Consider the following 15,318-nt stretch of genomic DNA (forward strand, 5'->3'; position numbering starts at 1 on the left):
AAGCTGTGAGATCCTTTTTAACTCTGAGGCATGGTAACCACTAGCAGTCATCTGGATTTGAGGACTGGGGAGAGACATGTGATGGTAACCTTAGGAAGCAGGAGTCATGGGAACTAGTGATCAGGGGTCCTTGGGTTATGTCCGTGTGTCTCCCCAAGTGATTGGGGGGGGGGGTCCTTGGCTTATGTCCATGCCTTGCCCCACCTTTTTGTACTGCTAGACATCACTGACCATGCCCCGTGTGCTGTGAGGATCCATGCCAGGCTCCTGCAAGGCCCTGTATAACCTGAGTCTGGTTCTCTCTCCAACCTCCTCTCCAGTTTCTCCTGTTTTCTTATTCCCCTCCAGCCCTCCCTATTTCCTGCTTCTGGAACATTCTGAATCCACCCCCGCCCCTGAGCTTTTCTGCCTGCAGTTCCTCCTGTCTTGAATGCCTTTTGCACAGCTGCTGCTGCTGCTGCTGCTGAGTCACTTCAGTCATTTCCAACTCTGTGCGACCCCATAGACGTCAGCCCACCAGGCTCCCCCGTTCCTGGGATTCTCCAGGCAAGAACACTGGAGTGGGTTGCCATTTCGTTCTCCAATGCGTGAAAGTGAAAAGTGAAAGTGAAGTCGCTCAGTTGTGTCCGACTCTTAGCGACCCCATGGACTGCAGCCTACCAGGCTCCTCCGTCCATGGGGTTTTCCAGGCAAGAGTCCTGGAGTGGGGTGCCATTGCCTTCTCCTGGCCTTCCCTAATTCTCTAGGACTCAGCTCAGCCACGCCCTGTAAGAGAGGCTTTCCCTTTAACCTCTACTCCAGCTCCTCCGTTCACCGTATAATTACATCCCTCGTTTGTCATGATCTCTGTCTCTGTCACTTCTCGGTTCTGTTCACCACTGTAATCCAATGCCTGGCACTTAGCAGACAATAAATACTGCTAGACACTCAATAAACATTACTGGACTGAATCAATAGCATTAAATCAGCTGATAATGCAGAGTTGGAAGGAATAGAAACTGCTCCTTGTTATCCAAGAGGCCACTAATGAATCCCGCAGGGAACACTTAGAGGGAGGCAAATTGATCAGGCTTTCAGCAGTTCGAGCTTCTTGGTGGTGGAGCAAGTGCCTTCTCTGTGGGGAGTCGTCAGCAGTGGTTCTGTGTTGTCGACAGGATTCTTGTCCTGGATGTTGGGGCAGGAACAGTTTGATGTGTATTCTCAGCACATCTGCATCATCTACCGGTCTTGCTTCAACTGCACATATGACTTTTACCACTAGATGGCGAGAAATGATTCCTAAATCAGTGTGTGTTTTTTTTTTCTTTTTGGTAATTGCTTGTGAGATCTTAGTTCCCCCACCGGGGACTGAACCTATGTCTGTTGCAGTGGAAGCTCAGAGTTGCGAGTCTAACGCTGGACCGCCAGGGAGTTCTCAAAAACACTTTTTTCATAGCGCGTATATACCCAACACACATTGAAACAAAAGTTTCCCAAAAACAGTCCTGGCTTCTCCAATATAGTATGGTGCTGCTATTTTCTGCTTTACTGTGTTCTACTTCATTTTTTAAAATGGAGATTTGCAAACTATTACATTGATTTTGTGATATGAATGGGTCACAACTCATTGTTCAAAAAGCACTACTCTTATTGGTTGAGATGTGTATCTTAGTTCCCCAATCAGGAATTGAACCCTCACCTTGAGCAGTGAAGTCCTCAGCACTGGCTGCTGCTGCTAAGTCGCTTCAGTCGGGTCTGACTCTGTGTGACCCCATAGATGGCAGTCCACCAGGCTCCCCCGTCCCTGGGATTATCCGGGCAAGAACACTGGAGTGGGTTGCCATTTCCTTCTCCAGTGCATGAAAGTGAAAAGTGAAAATGAAGTCGCTCAGTCATGTCCGGCTCTTAGTGACCCCATGGATTGCAGCCCACCAGGTTCCTCCGTTCATGGGATTTTCCAGGCAAGAGTACTAGAGTGGGTTGCCATTGCCTTCTTCACCTAAGCACTGGCTGCTAAGTCGCTTCAGTCGTGTCCGACTCTGTGTGGGACGGCAGCCCACCAGGCTCCTCTGTCCCTGGGATTCTCCAGGCAAGAATACTGGAGTGGGTTGCCATTTCCTTCTCCAATGCATGAAAGTGAAAAGTGAAAGTGAAGTTGCTCAGTCGTGTCCGACTCTCAGCGATCCCATGGACTGCAGCCTTCTAGGCTCCTCCGTCCATGGGATTTTCCAGGCAAGAGTACTGGAGTGGGGTGCCATTGCCTTCTCCACTAAGCACTGGACCTCCAGGGAATTCCTGAGAACCACTCTTTTAGACAGCTGAGCAACTTTGCTTTGTAAAACTTGGTCTGCTGTTCTCCTTGGATAGTCTGGGCTTTTAGCAAATTGTGTTCTTTAGTATTTTGGGTGTTTCTCGTGTGTGCTTCCTTGTGAATGCTTTTGGATGTGCAGCCATGGGTGCAGGAGACTGGGGGGCATGTTTGTACAGAATTCAGCAGCTGTTGCTGTTAAGGCAGCAGTAAGCCTTGTTGGTCGGAGAAGGCAATGACACCCCACTCCAGTACTCTTGCCTGGAAAATCCCATGGACAGAGGAACCTGGCAGGCTGCAGTCCATGGGGTCGCTAAGAGTCGGACATGACTGAGCGACTTCACTTTCACTTTTCATTTTCATGCATTGGAGAAGGAGATGGCCACCCACTCCAGTGTTCTTGCCTGGAGAATCCCAGGGACAGCGGAGCCTGGTGGGCTGCTGTCTGTGGGGTTGCACAGAGTCGGACACAACTGAAGCGACTTAGCAGCAGCAGCAAGCCTTGTTGGTAGGGGCTTCCCAGGTGGCGCAGTGGTAAAGAATCTGCCTGCCAGTGTAGGAAACTCAGGAGTCACGGGTTTGATCCCTGGGTTGGGATGATCCCCTGGAGTAGGAAATGGCAACCCACTCCAGTATTCTTGCCTGGGAAATCCCATGGACAGAGGAGCCTGGCGGGGCCACAGTCAATGGGGTCACAAAGAATTGGACATGACTGAGCCCATGAGCCTTGTTGGTAGGTATGAAGAAAAGAAAAGATGTAATTTGTGCATCTGGGAGCTTAGAACCTAATTGGTTGACACCATACACGCACGCACACACACACACACGCACTCTTTAAGTTTCAGCTTACTTACCAGGCAATGTGGAGTAGATGTATCATGCGGGATATCACTTAGGATGCGTAAGGTTGTAAGTAACAGAAGCCTGACTCAATTTGATGTAAGTGGTAAAGACATTTATTATCTCACTAAATTTTCATTGTGTGGTAGAGAAGGCTCTGGGCCCCTGGGGGGTATGGTATGGCCTTAGGGATCCAGATTCCTTCCCTGACTTCTCATTTATCCTGAGGCTGGTTCCACTTATGTTTGCCAGGAGATTTCCAATGGTAATCAGGGCTTTAGCTCCCAGGCTTGGACCGCGGCTTCTATCGTTGCTTGTAGTGTAGACTAGGGTTGAGAACCTTTAGGCTACCCTGGCACTTTCCAGATTGTAGCTGTTTTATTGGTTCCTGGTTTCTCCACTGCAGCCTCCTTAAGGGACATGAAAAGACTGTGAGAGTCAGGAGAAATCCTTTGGTAGTTATTAGTGATACTTGCTCTTTATTTTTGGGTCTCCCTTCCCCTAGACACAAAACTCTTGTTTGAGCAGAGTTACCTGACTAGCTCCGGCCAGTGAGTTTGCTGTGTGAATAAATGTTCGAAGAGCTGTATGAAATATGAGGTGAGCTTACTTGCTGTTTAGGGTCCTGGGAAAGGAATTAATGATATGCGGGAAGAGAGAGGTAAGAAATGACTGTGGTGGGAAGTGTGACGGGAGTGACTGTGAATGTAAAGGTGGATGGATGGATGAGTCTGTTTAAACTTGTGCTGGAGCATTAAATGTTATTTAACCTTTCATTTTTAAAAATTAAACTGTAGTGGATTTACAGTGTGTTAATTAATGCTGACAGCATAGTGATTCAGTTATACATATGTGTGTGTGTGTGTATACTCCCACACATACATTCTTTTTTAAAATATTCTTTTCTGTTATGGTTTAATGTAGGATATTGAATATAATTCTCTGCTATACAGTAGGGCTTTGTTGTTTATACATTCTATATGTAATAGCCGACATCTGCTAACCCCAACCTCCCTCTCCATCCTTCCACCAGTCCCCTCCCCTTTGACGACCACCCGTCTGCTATGTCCATGATCTGTTTCTGTTCCATCAGTTCAGTTCAGTCCAGTCGCTCAGTGTGTCTGACTCTTTGCGACCCCATGGACTGAAGCACACCAGGCCTCCTTGTCCATCACCAACTCCCGGAGATTGCTCAAACTCATGTCCATCGAGTGGGTGATGCCATCCAACCATCTCATCCTCTGTCGTCCCCTTCTCCTTCTGCCTTCAATCTTACCCAGCATCAGGGTCTTTTCCAATGAGTCAGTTCTTTGCATCAGGTGGCCAAAGTATTGGAGTTTCAGCTTCAGCATCAGTCCTTCCAGTGAGTATTGAGGACTGATCTCCTTTAGGATGGACTGGTTGGATCTCCTTGCAGTCCTAGGGACTCTTAGGAGTCTTCTCCAACACCACAGTTCAAAAGCATCAGTTCTTTGGTGCTCAGCGTTCTCTATAGTTCAACTCTCATATCCAAACACGACTGCTGGAAGAACCACAGCCTTGACTAGACGGCCCTTTGTCAGCAAACGTCTCTGTTCCATGGAGAGGTTCATTTGTGTCATAGTTTAGATTCCACATGTAAGTGATATCACGTGGCATTTATCTTTCTTTTTCTGACTTGGCTTATTATGATAACCTCTAGTTGCATGATTTGGCCAGAGATGAATCTTTGGATCCTTGACCTGGTTCCTGGGAACTTGCCCATGGAACCTGGCCTGACCCTGCTCTCTAATCACCTGTTTCCTTTTCCATCTCTTTCAGGTTTGCAGTGAGCATTGGCTACTGGCAGGACCCTTACATCCAGCATTTAGTGAGACTCTCTAAAGAGAGGAAGGCGCCTGAAATTAACCGAGGCAAGTGCCCAGCTCCCTTCCCTACATCTCATGAATCCCTGGGGTTCTAGGAATTCATTCCTAAAAAGAGAGTTCTGGGGTGTACTGTCTCCACCAGAGTGCTCGTTTCCCACCTTCCACACCAGCACAATGTCTTATGAAATTTTTAATCTTTGTTCCTCTGGTACATGAAAAATGGTGTTTTACATTCCTCTTATTTTAAGGTGTGGTTGAAACTCGTTTAAAAGCCACTTACATATCTTTTACTGAGAGCTGTCTGTTCATGTAGGGGGTTATTTTTTTTGTTGTTGCCCTATTTTGTTAGTAACACTGTAAGGTTCTGCAGGTAATTTCTAGCAAGGAAGTCAAAGGGTTTGAGACAGGAGTGTGACTTAGTTGCAGCCAGATTGAACAACTGACCATGGACCATGATTCTTGTGGGTAGGGGGGAATCTTGGCCCTAAAGATGGGTCCTGTAGGTGGGTTCTGTAAGAACTGCAAAGAAATGTGTAAATGGTGGTTTCTGAAGAGAAGGACTTGGTAGTTAACATTGAATGAGGGTAAAATTGGGCAGCAGTTAGCCCGGGCGAGGCCTGGCCAAGAGGCCTTCCTGAAGCCCGCCTCCGCTGCTGTCCAGACAGATTTCCCAGGGAATATTCTGGAGGCAGGCAGCCGCCGTTCTTTGTAGCCCTGGGCCGCGTGGCAGCCCCCTTCCTTCTTCCTTTCCCGGGTCCACATCTCTAGACTGGGGACCTCCAGCCCAGGAGGAGGGCACTGCCCAAACGTCTGAGGTGAGGACAGTTTTTCCTGAAATTGAAACCATTGTGGGTGATATTCTGCAGAATACAATAAGGATGATTTACTAGAGGCATTTCCCTAGCAGTCCAGCAGTTAAGACTCCATCCTTCCACTGCAGGGAGCACGGGTTTGAGCTCTGATTGGGGAACTAAGATCTTGCATGGTTCACGGTGCAGCAAAAGAAAAAGGAAAAAAAAAAAAAGGTGATTTACTGGAAAAATAAAATGCAAACACAAGCCCAAAGTATTTGTTTGTTTATAAGTCATGTAGGGGTTATCAATTGATTATTTATTTGGCCGAACCACACAGCTTTGTGGGATCTTAGTTCCCTGCCCAGGGATAGAACTCTGGTCCCTGGCAGTGGAAACACAGAGTCCTAACCACTGGACTGTTAAGGAATCCCCCCAAATTATTTATCAGCACATTCACTAAAATTTCTCTGTCAGATGCCAAAGTTTCTGAATGCTACTCTCAAATTTTGTTCTTAAAGCATTTACACCTTGAGTATCAGGCCATTAGAACAGACAGCTGCTATCTTCCTGTCTCCCTTCTGGGTTTCCCATCTCCTTTGTTCCAGCTCCTCACCCTAGAGCTTAACAAATCCATTAATTAGGCCACCACTTGCTGGCATCTCCGCTTCCCCGCTTTGCCACCCTCATGTTGGTGATGCCATTCTGTAAACACAGAGGCTGTAACCCATACAGGATGGAGGTGAAAGCAACAAGAGAAGAATCATGGCTCTCTGCTTTGACGTTCATCTGCTCAATTTCCTGACCTAAAAATGTTATTTTCCGTGTGTGCTCAGTCCCTGAATCGTGTCCAACTCTTTGGGACCCTGTGGACTGTAGCTCACCAGGCTTTGTCCATGGGATTCTCCAGGCAAGAATACTGGAGTGGGTTGCCATGCCCTCCTCCAGGGGATCTTCCAACCCCAGGGATCAAACCAGCATCTCCTGCTTCTCTTGCATTGCAGACAACTTTTAGCAGAGTACTCATTAACTTCCCCTGGAGCCGTGAAAAAGCACCTTTTCAAGAGGACATTTGGATCAGATGTCTTGATAAAAGACACTCGTCTTTCCCAAGTAACAGGATAGGGCATTTTATTTTTCTTAAACTACCATTAAGTGGTTTATACTTATTTTCGTCTGACCAGCTAGTTTTTTTTTTTCTTAAAAGGGAGAATTTGGAAATCATTGTTTCTCCTGACCCTGAAGAAGGGCACAGCGTTGTTCTGCTCTCCCTAGCACTGTGGGCTTTGCACGGATTATTCCTGTCGTCACCAAGTGATAGCTTGCTTCTCTGTCTGTCACTTAGGATATTTTACTCGAGTCCATGGCGTCAGTCAGCTTACAAAGGCATTTCTACGGAAGACAGAATGTAATTGTCAAATTCTAAACCTTGGGGCTGGGATGGATACCACCTTCTGGATGTTAAAGGTAAATTTCCCCCCTTTTGTTCAGTCGTTTTAATTTAGTTTGTTGAAGATGTTCACCTGGTTCAAAAACTTGAAAAAATAGATTAAAATGGGGTGACAGCCTGTCTCCCATCCCCCACAACTTCGATCAGCTCCGTACTTTATCTCACCAGGCCCCTAGTGAAGATATGTGGGTTGTTGCTCACATTTTGCTGCCTCAAACAGGGTTATAATACAATTCCTTGGGTACATTTTCCTCTGCATGTGTGGAAATGTATCAGGAGAAAGAATTCTACCAGTAGAACTGCTGAGACAAAAACACACATGTGTTTTTAATTTTGATGAGACCTGAAGATTTTATTGTTAGAATAACAGTGTCTTAGGTAGTAGCATTGGGAGATTTGCAAGACTGGGTAAAGATAACATGATCCAAAGCCTTTTTGAAGTCATTCTCTGATTTGATTCCTCAACTGTTCTGTTTGGGGTTGTTCAAAGGCAGTGTGATTACACTCACTCACAGGTAAAGGAAAGGTGGGTCTGGTTAGTGGCAGACCCAGGGCTGAAGTTCTGATCTTTGATTCCTGGACTGGATTTTATCACCAAACCTTTTCCCTACAAATATCTCACTGGTGGCATTTTTCTTTCTTTCACTTTTTTTTTGGTAGGTTTGTACAGATTTTTCTTGGTTCCTCTATCAGGTGGCAGTAATGGGTATGTGCATTCTCCAGATTTTGTGCAGACAGAGAACAAGATAAATCAGAGGGTACAGGCAGAAGTCAACCTGCATTATCTGTTTTGTCCCCTGTCACCTGATAAGGTCTTTGGTCATAAGAACTCTCAACCTTTTTTAAATCAAAAATCAGTGGCCTCAGCATGGCCATGGTGTTGTTAATCATTTGCCGCTGCATTCTTCCTTCTGGATAAGATAACTGATATTTATGATGTGCTTTTTTTTTTTAATCTATTAATTTATGGCTGTGCTGGGTCTTCGCTGCTGCGAGCTTTTCTCTAGTTGCGGCAAGTGGGGACTCCTCTCTGGATGCAGGGCCTGGGCCTCTCACTGTGGGGGCTTCTCGTTACAGAGCAGGGGCTCTAGGGCACAGACTCAGGAGTTGTGGCTCCCGGGCTCTAGAGCACAGGCTCAACAGCTACCGCTCTGTGGCACAGAATGCAGTGTGAAAGAGTGGGTACTGCCGGCATTAATACGGGCTGCTGGAGAGAGCCCTCCTTCGACCTGACACCCTTTGGACTTGGCCATGTTTTTCTTTTTTTTCTCTTACCCCCATCTTGTAGGTGGGTTAATCATTAATAAATCTGAGATTTTAATTTCTGAGCGAGGTACACGGAGGCATATGTGCCCCTTGCAAGAAACAGAGACAAGGGGCTTCTCCAGTGGCTCAGTGAATAAGAATCTGCCTGCCAAATAAATGCACGAGCCACGGGTTCAATCCAGGGAGGATCCCACGTGCCACAGAGCAGCTAAGCCCATGCACCCCAACTATTGAGACTGTGCTCTAGAGCCCAGGCACCCCAACCACTGAGCCCATGTACCGCAACTGCGGAAGCCTGCCTGCCCGGGAGCCTGTCCTATGCAACAGGAGAAGACACAGCAACTAGAGAGTAGACACTGCACGCTGAAACTAGAGAAAAGTCCGCACAGCCGTGAAGACCCCACACAGCCAAAAATTAATAGAATTATTAAAAGAAAAAGAGGCGAGAAAGGGGACTAGCACAGGGCCTCAAAGTCCTATGTGGAAATTTGGAAATCTGTAATTATTTGATAATTATATTGATCTGAAGGATTTTTTAAAAAAAATCTTAAGTTCTTCTTTTTAAGACAAGTATTATCTTATTTGCTCCCTTAGAGCAAAGGTTGCACAGGCCAAATCCAGCCTGCCACCTGTTTTGTGAATAAAGTTTTATTGGAATACAGCCACGCACATTTATTTACATCTTACCTATGGCTGCTCTGGCACTTGGACAGCAGGGCTGAGTAGTTACGACAGATCTTCGGGTCTGCCAAGGCCAAACTGCTTACTTTCTTGCCAGAAAGTTTGCTAATCCCTGCTCTAGAGCTGTATGTGCCTCTATAAAAGAGCAGGGAAATCTTTCCATTGATCGTGATGTCTCGGGCTCTTTCCACCTGGGACGGCACCCCCAGCTGCCCCTGCAGAGGCTCAGCTGCAAAGTCACAGGCTTTCTGGGGCCACGACCGTGTGAGCTCATTCCTTATAATCTCAGGGGCTCAAGACTGAGCAGTCACAGAGGCTCGTCTTCAGGCAGCAGGCAAGAATAGGGAAAGTTGATCTTGTCATGAGCCAGAAATAAAGGGCAAGTGAAACCCTGTAAGGGTCCTTGGTTCTTTTTTTTAAATTATTTTTTAATTGGAGTATAATTGCTTTCCAGTGTTGTGTTAGTTTCTGCTGTACAACAACGTGAATCAGCTATGCTGTGCTTAGTCCCTCAGTCGTGTCCAACTCTTTGCAACACCATGGACTGTAGCCCTCCAGGCTCCTCTGTCCATGGGATTCTCCAGGCAAGAATACTGGAGGGGGTTGTCATGCCCTCCTCCAGGGGATCTTCCCAATCCAGGGATTGAACCCAGGTCTCCCGCACTGCAGGCGGATTCTTTACCATCTGAGCCACCAGGGAAGCCCAAGTGAATCAGTGTACATATATCCTCTCCGTCTTCAGCCTTCTTCCCACCCCTCCATCCCACCCTTCTATGTCATCACAGAGGGGCCTTGGTTCTTGGTGGCCCTTGGATTCGGTTTCTGCCCAACCAGAGGTTCGGGTGTGGATGGGAAGCAGTCTCAATTTTGGCCACCTGTGAAGCAGTTGATCACGTTGGATCTTTGAGGAAGCCCCCTTCTTCATGGCTGTTCCTGGCTGCCTCCCAGTGGCCATGCTCAGCTTTGGGTGTCTCCCTGCCTCCTGTGCCCTGTGAGCTACTTGGGAGTGGTGTCGGAAGGGCCACAGAGAATCGCAGAATGAAAAGTTGAAGCATCACTTGCCAGAGCCATTTTGCCCCTTTCTGAAAGCTAAGAAAGAGGATGGCTGTTTGTTAAAATCTCCTGGTGTGCCTTTTAGAAACTTTCTTTTGACAGTGATCCCTTATTCAGAATTCTTAGGAGGATCAAGTGCCCAAGTGCCTGGGAAAGCTCTTTCAAAAGTAAGAAGTGATGTAGGACTCAATGCTGTCCCTCATTTATTTGCTTTGGATTGTCCTTGTGGTCTTCTGGAATTTTAGGCCTTTTTTATTTTATTTTTTTTAAGTAGCTTTTTTGACTGCACTGGGTCTTCGCAGCTGCACACAGGCTTTCTCTAGTTGCAGTGTGCGGACTTCTCATTGTAGGGACTTATCTTGGTCCAGAGCTCAGGCTCTAGAGCACCGGCTCAGTAGCTGTGATGCATGGGTTCAATAACCCCATGGCATGTGGAATCTTGCTGGACGAGGGATCGAACCCGAGTCTCCTGCCTTGGTAGGCAGATTCTTAACCACTGGAACATCAGGGAAGTCCCAATTTTAGGGTGTTCTTATTGCTCCGTACCTTGTGAATACAAGTTCTTGAAAGCTGTTGTAGAATTTATTAGCAAAAGTCATTTTGGTGTATCCTTTCAACATATCCTCCGAATATCTTCAGACAGCTTTTACCTAGCCGTGCTCTGCAGTCATGCAGCAGGTGTGTGTTGCAATTCCGAGAGTGAATGGCTGCGGGTGGGTGAGCCCAGGTTTCCTCTGATGGCAGGAAACCATCTTATCCCTTAGTTTTGTTTCTTTCTTTCTTCTTCCTTCCCTCTCCTTCTTCCTCATTCTGTCTTCTTCCCCTCCTTCTCCCAAACCAGATCCCCTGAAATTTTAACTGAGGACCCTTTTCCATGTGGGTGGATCTCCTCATTCTGTTCCTTGCCCGTAGGGGTCACCTTCCTACCGGGAAGTGCGTGCTCACGGTTTCCGCCCCCATCACTCTGTCCTTGGGCAGATCTGCTCCCACTTCCTACCTGTCCTCCGTCTCTCATTTGCTGTTGTTGTTCAGTAGCTAAGTCATGTCTGACTCTTTCTGACCCCTTGGACTGCAGCACGCCAGGCTCCCCTGTTCTTCACTGTCTCCAGGAGTTTGTTCCACTCTTCTCCAGTAGTATATTGGACACCTTCCAACCTGAGGGGCGGGGGCTCATCTTCCGGTGTCATATCTTTTTGCCTTTTCATATTGTTCATGGGATTCTTGCAGCAAGAATACTGGAGTGGTTTGCCATTCTCTCCTCCAGTGGATCGTATTTTGCCTGAACTCTTCACTTTGACTTGTTCGTCTTGGGTGACCCTGCATGGCATGGCTCATAACTTCACTGAGTTATGTAAGCCCCTTCTCCCACAACAAGGCGGTGATCCATGAAGGGGCCATCTCTCCTTACTGTCTTAAAAAATGGTACTCTTACCTGCCGAATCGCTCAAGTCAGAAACGAGGGTATCATCCTTACCCTGCCTTTTTGTTTGTCCTATTCTACACCAAAGAAGCCCCCACCAGGCTCTGGATATCAGCCCCTTTCTGGGTATGTTGGCCAGGTTGTGGGGCCAGGTTGTTGTTTCTTGCTAAGTCTTAGGGTGTGATGAGCTGCTACAGGCAAATGGAGGTGGTGTTTTTGTCTTCACAGCTGAAGATGCATCTGAGTACAGTTGAATTACAATGTGTTACAGCAGAGTGATTCAGTTATACATATATGTTTTTTCCCTTAGAGGTTACAATGAAATATTTATTATAGTATGCTGTGCTCTACAGTAGGTCCTTGTTTGTTATTTTCTACGTAGTACCCCACTCCAGTACTCTTGCCTGGAAAATCCCATGAACAGAGGAGCCTGGTAGGCTGCAGTCCATGGGGTCGCTAAGAGTTGGACATGACTGAACAACTTCCCTTTCACTTTTCACTTCCATGCATTGGAGAAGGAAATGGCAACACACTCCAGTGTTCTTGCCTGGAGAATCCCAGGGACAGGGGAGCCTGGTGGGCTGCCATCTCTGGGGTCACACAATCGGACACGACTGAAGTGACTTAGCAGCAGCAGCAGCAGTGTGTATATATGGGCTTCCCTGATAGCTCAGCTGGTAAAGAATCCACCTGCAGTGCAAGAGACCCTGGTTTGATTTCTGGGTCGGGAAGATCCCCTTGAAGAGGGCATGGCAACCCACTCCAGTATTCTTGACTGGAGAATCCCATGGACAGAGGAGCTTGGCGGGCTGTAGTCCAGAGGGTCGAAAGGAGTCAGATTTGCCTGAGTGACTAAACACACAGCAGTGTATATATATATAAAATTCCCAATTTATCCCTCCCTCTTTCCCCTTTGATAACCATAAGTTTGTTTTCTGTGTCTGTGGGTCTGTTTCTGTTTTGTACATAAGTTCATTTGTATCATTTTTTTTAGATTCCATATATAAGTGATATCATATAATTTGACATAATATTATGTTAGTTTCATAGTATTATTGCATAGTGATTTCATATTTGCCTATCTTTGTGTGTGTGTGTGCAGTCGCTTAGTCTTGTCCGACTCTTTGCGACCACATGAACTGTAGCACACCAGGCTCCTCTGTCTATGGGATTCTCCAGGCAAGAATACTGGACTGGGTTGCCATTTCCTCAAGGGGTCTTCCCGGCCCAGGGATCGAATCTGAGTCTCCTGTGCCTCCAGAATTGCAGGTGGATTCTTTACCTCTGAGCCACTGGGAAACCCATTTGCATACATTTGGGGCTAAGTTATTGATTGGACAGGGAGGAGAAGCTGGAGAGAATCATAGCACAGCCGTAGGTGACTGGATGGGGGTATAACCACTGACGAAGCGAGAAAAAGCAGAAGAGGGAAGCAGTGCTGTGTGTGTGGGTTCCACACCTTTTAGAATTATAGCCACAGTAAAAAAAAACTGTACCCCCTAGCGAGGCCCGAAATCTATGTGCATATGTCTGTGCACACAAGATATAAGGGCACCCACGATGCTTACTAAGGGCAGGCTCCATTGAGTGTTACTCATGTGTTTCTTCTTGAATCCTCACAACCCTATGAGGTGTTACTCATTTTCTCTACTTTTCAAACAAGGAAACATTGGCCCAGGGATTTTAGTGGCTGTCCCAAGGCCTTACAGCAAACAAGTGGTGGAGTGGGGATTTGAACCTTTCGCCCATCCCCGTGCTCCAGAGTACCTGCTGTTTACCACCTCACCCCACCCCACCCCACTATATATCACAAAATAATGCTGACCCTAATTCCATGTGAAATTTTCTGATGTATATTACTTTATTTTATTTCACCCCTAGTCTGCTGGTTACAACCCACCATATTGGTTTCTTGACCCTCTCTAATAGGTGTCAAGCTGAGTTTTTGAGAAATACTCTCCTGTCCTCCTTCCAGACCACCTCGTAACATCCGTGTGACCATGCTCCTGGTTTAGACTCCCCGTCACTTCTCTCTTGGATGACTACAATAATCTCCTTTCCCCCTCCATCCGTTCTTGATGCTGAGACCAAGTAAATTGGAGAGAACATTTCTGACTATATCATTCCCCTGATTTTAATTAATTTTTTTATTTTGACCACTCTTTGCGGCATGTGGGATCTTCGTTCTCCCAACAGGGACCAAACCCTTGCTCCCAGCAGTAGAAGTGTGAGTCTTAATCACTGGACTGCCAGGAAAGTCCTCATTACCCTGATTTTAAATCCTGAAGCACCGCCATTGTTCTCTGGGTCCCTAGGACTTGGTACATGAAAGTGATCGGTAAATGTATGAGTAATAATTATATAAAAATTGCAGATGTGCTCAAAGTCGTGTCCCGTGGACTGTCGCTGACCAGGCTGTTCTGTCCATGGGATTTCCCAGGCAAGAGTACAGGAGTGGGTTGCCATTTCCTTCTCCAGGGGATCTTCCTGACCCAGGGATCAAACCTGTGTCTCCTGCATTAGCAGGCAGGTTCTTTACCACTGAAACCTTGTATAAAGATTACTCTCTGTTTTTTTTTCCTCAGGATGAAGATCTTCTACCAAGAAAATATTTTGAAATCGACTTTCCGATGATAGTCACGAGAAAGCTGCACAGCATCAAGTAAGTGTGGCTTTGGCCAGAAGCAAGAGCCTGGTGGGATTCAGAACCAGCTCCTGGGAGACCGCAGATCTGGATGTGGGAAACCTCACATTTCATCCCCTCCCTACTCTCTTTCTTGCCCCAGGACCCTCATTCCAATGTATTGTGCAGTCATCAACAGGAAATATACCGTCCTTTGTGACTCTTCTCTCTCTTTATGTAATTCCCCTGAACATTATCAAAAAAGTGACTTACAGTAGATTAGTAATCTGAATTTTAAAAAATTTGTGGATAGTTGATTAACAGTGTTGTGTATTAATCTGAATCTTGGTGTGTATTTTGCTTACTTCTTTATCCCTAGGATATAGAAAGGTGCCTGGCCCCAGAATAGATATGTAGTAAAATTGGTTTTGTAAAAAGTAAGAATAGCATATGTATATATATACAGTTGTGTGCTGAGTCTTGGTTGCTGTGTAGGCTTTCTCTGGTTGTGGCAAGCAGGGGCTACTCTCTAGTGTTCTGAGGGCTTCTCATTCTGGTGGCTCCTCTTGTTGCGGAGCACAGGCTCTTGGGCAGTTGGACTTCAGTGGTTGTGGCATTTGGGCTTAGTGGAATCTTCCTGGACCAGGGATTGAACCCATGTACCCTGCATTGTCAGATGAATTCTCAACCACTGGACCATCAGGGAAGTCCATCCAGAATTTTCTGAATGAATGAATGGGAGGCTGAAGTTACAGTTACTATATAAGAGATGTTACAGGGGCCATTCTGAGTTCAGTTTTCAAGGAATTTGCCAAGTTGTAAGTGGTGAGTTTGCTAATCTTTGCCAAGAGTTTTTCTTTGCCTTCCCCCACGTTAAATGCTTCACTTGAATGGTCCTCCTCAGTCTGCAGAGCCGACTTGTAAATTAAGTGGTATCATTGACCCCTTTCTACAGGATGAGAAAACTGAGGCTCAGAGAAGTTTAGTTAATTTGCCTAAAGTCACCTAGCTAGAAAGGGGTGGAACTGAAATTTAAACCCTGACCTCAAGACCAAGGTTA

At 46.5% G+C, this 15,318-nt stretch overlaps 1 protein-coding gene across 1 annotated transcript in view; it reads left to right on the forward strand.

Moving 5' to 3' along the window:
* LCMT1 (leucine carboxyl methyltransferase 1) overlaps positions 1 to 15,318 on the forward strand; it is a 68,865-nt gene that overhangs the window by 20,955 nt on the left and 32,592 nt on the right. The window contains exons 2-4 of the mRNA XM_069570384.1: positions 4,928 to 5,019; positions 7,111 to 7,232; positions 14,221 to 14,297. Coding sequence (XP_069426485.1) covers positions 4,928 to 5,019; positions 7,111 to 7,232; positions 14,221 to 14,297 — 291 coding nt within the window. The remainder of the gene's footprint in view (positions 1 to 4,927; positions 5,020 to 7,110; positions 7,233 to 14,220; positions 14,298 to 15,318) is intronic.

Source organism: Ovis canadensis, chromosome 24 (assembly GCF_042477335.2).
Source record: "Ovis canadensis isolate MfBH-ARS-UI-01 breed Bighorn chromosome 24, ARS-UI_OviCan_v2, whole genome shotgun sequence".
Classification (NCBI taxonomy): Eukaryota; Metazoa; Chordata; class Mammalia; order Artiodactyla; family Bovidae; genus Ovis; species Ovis canadensis.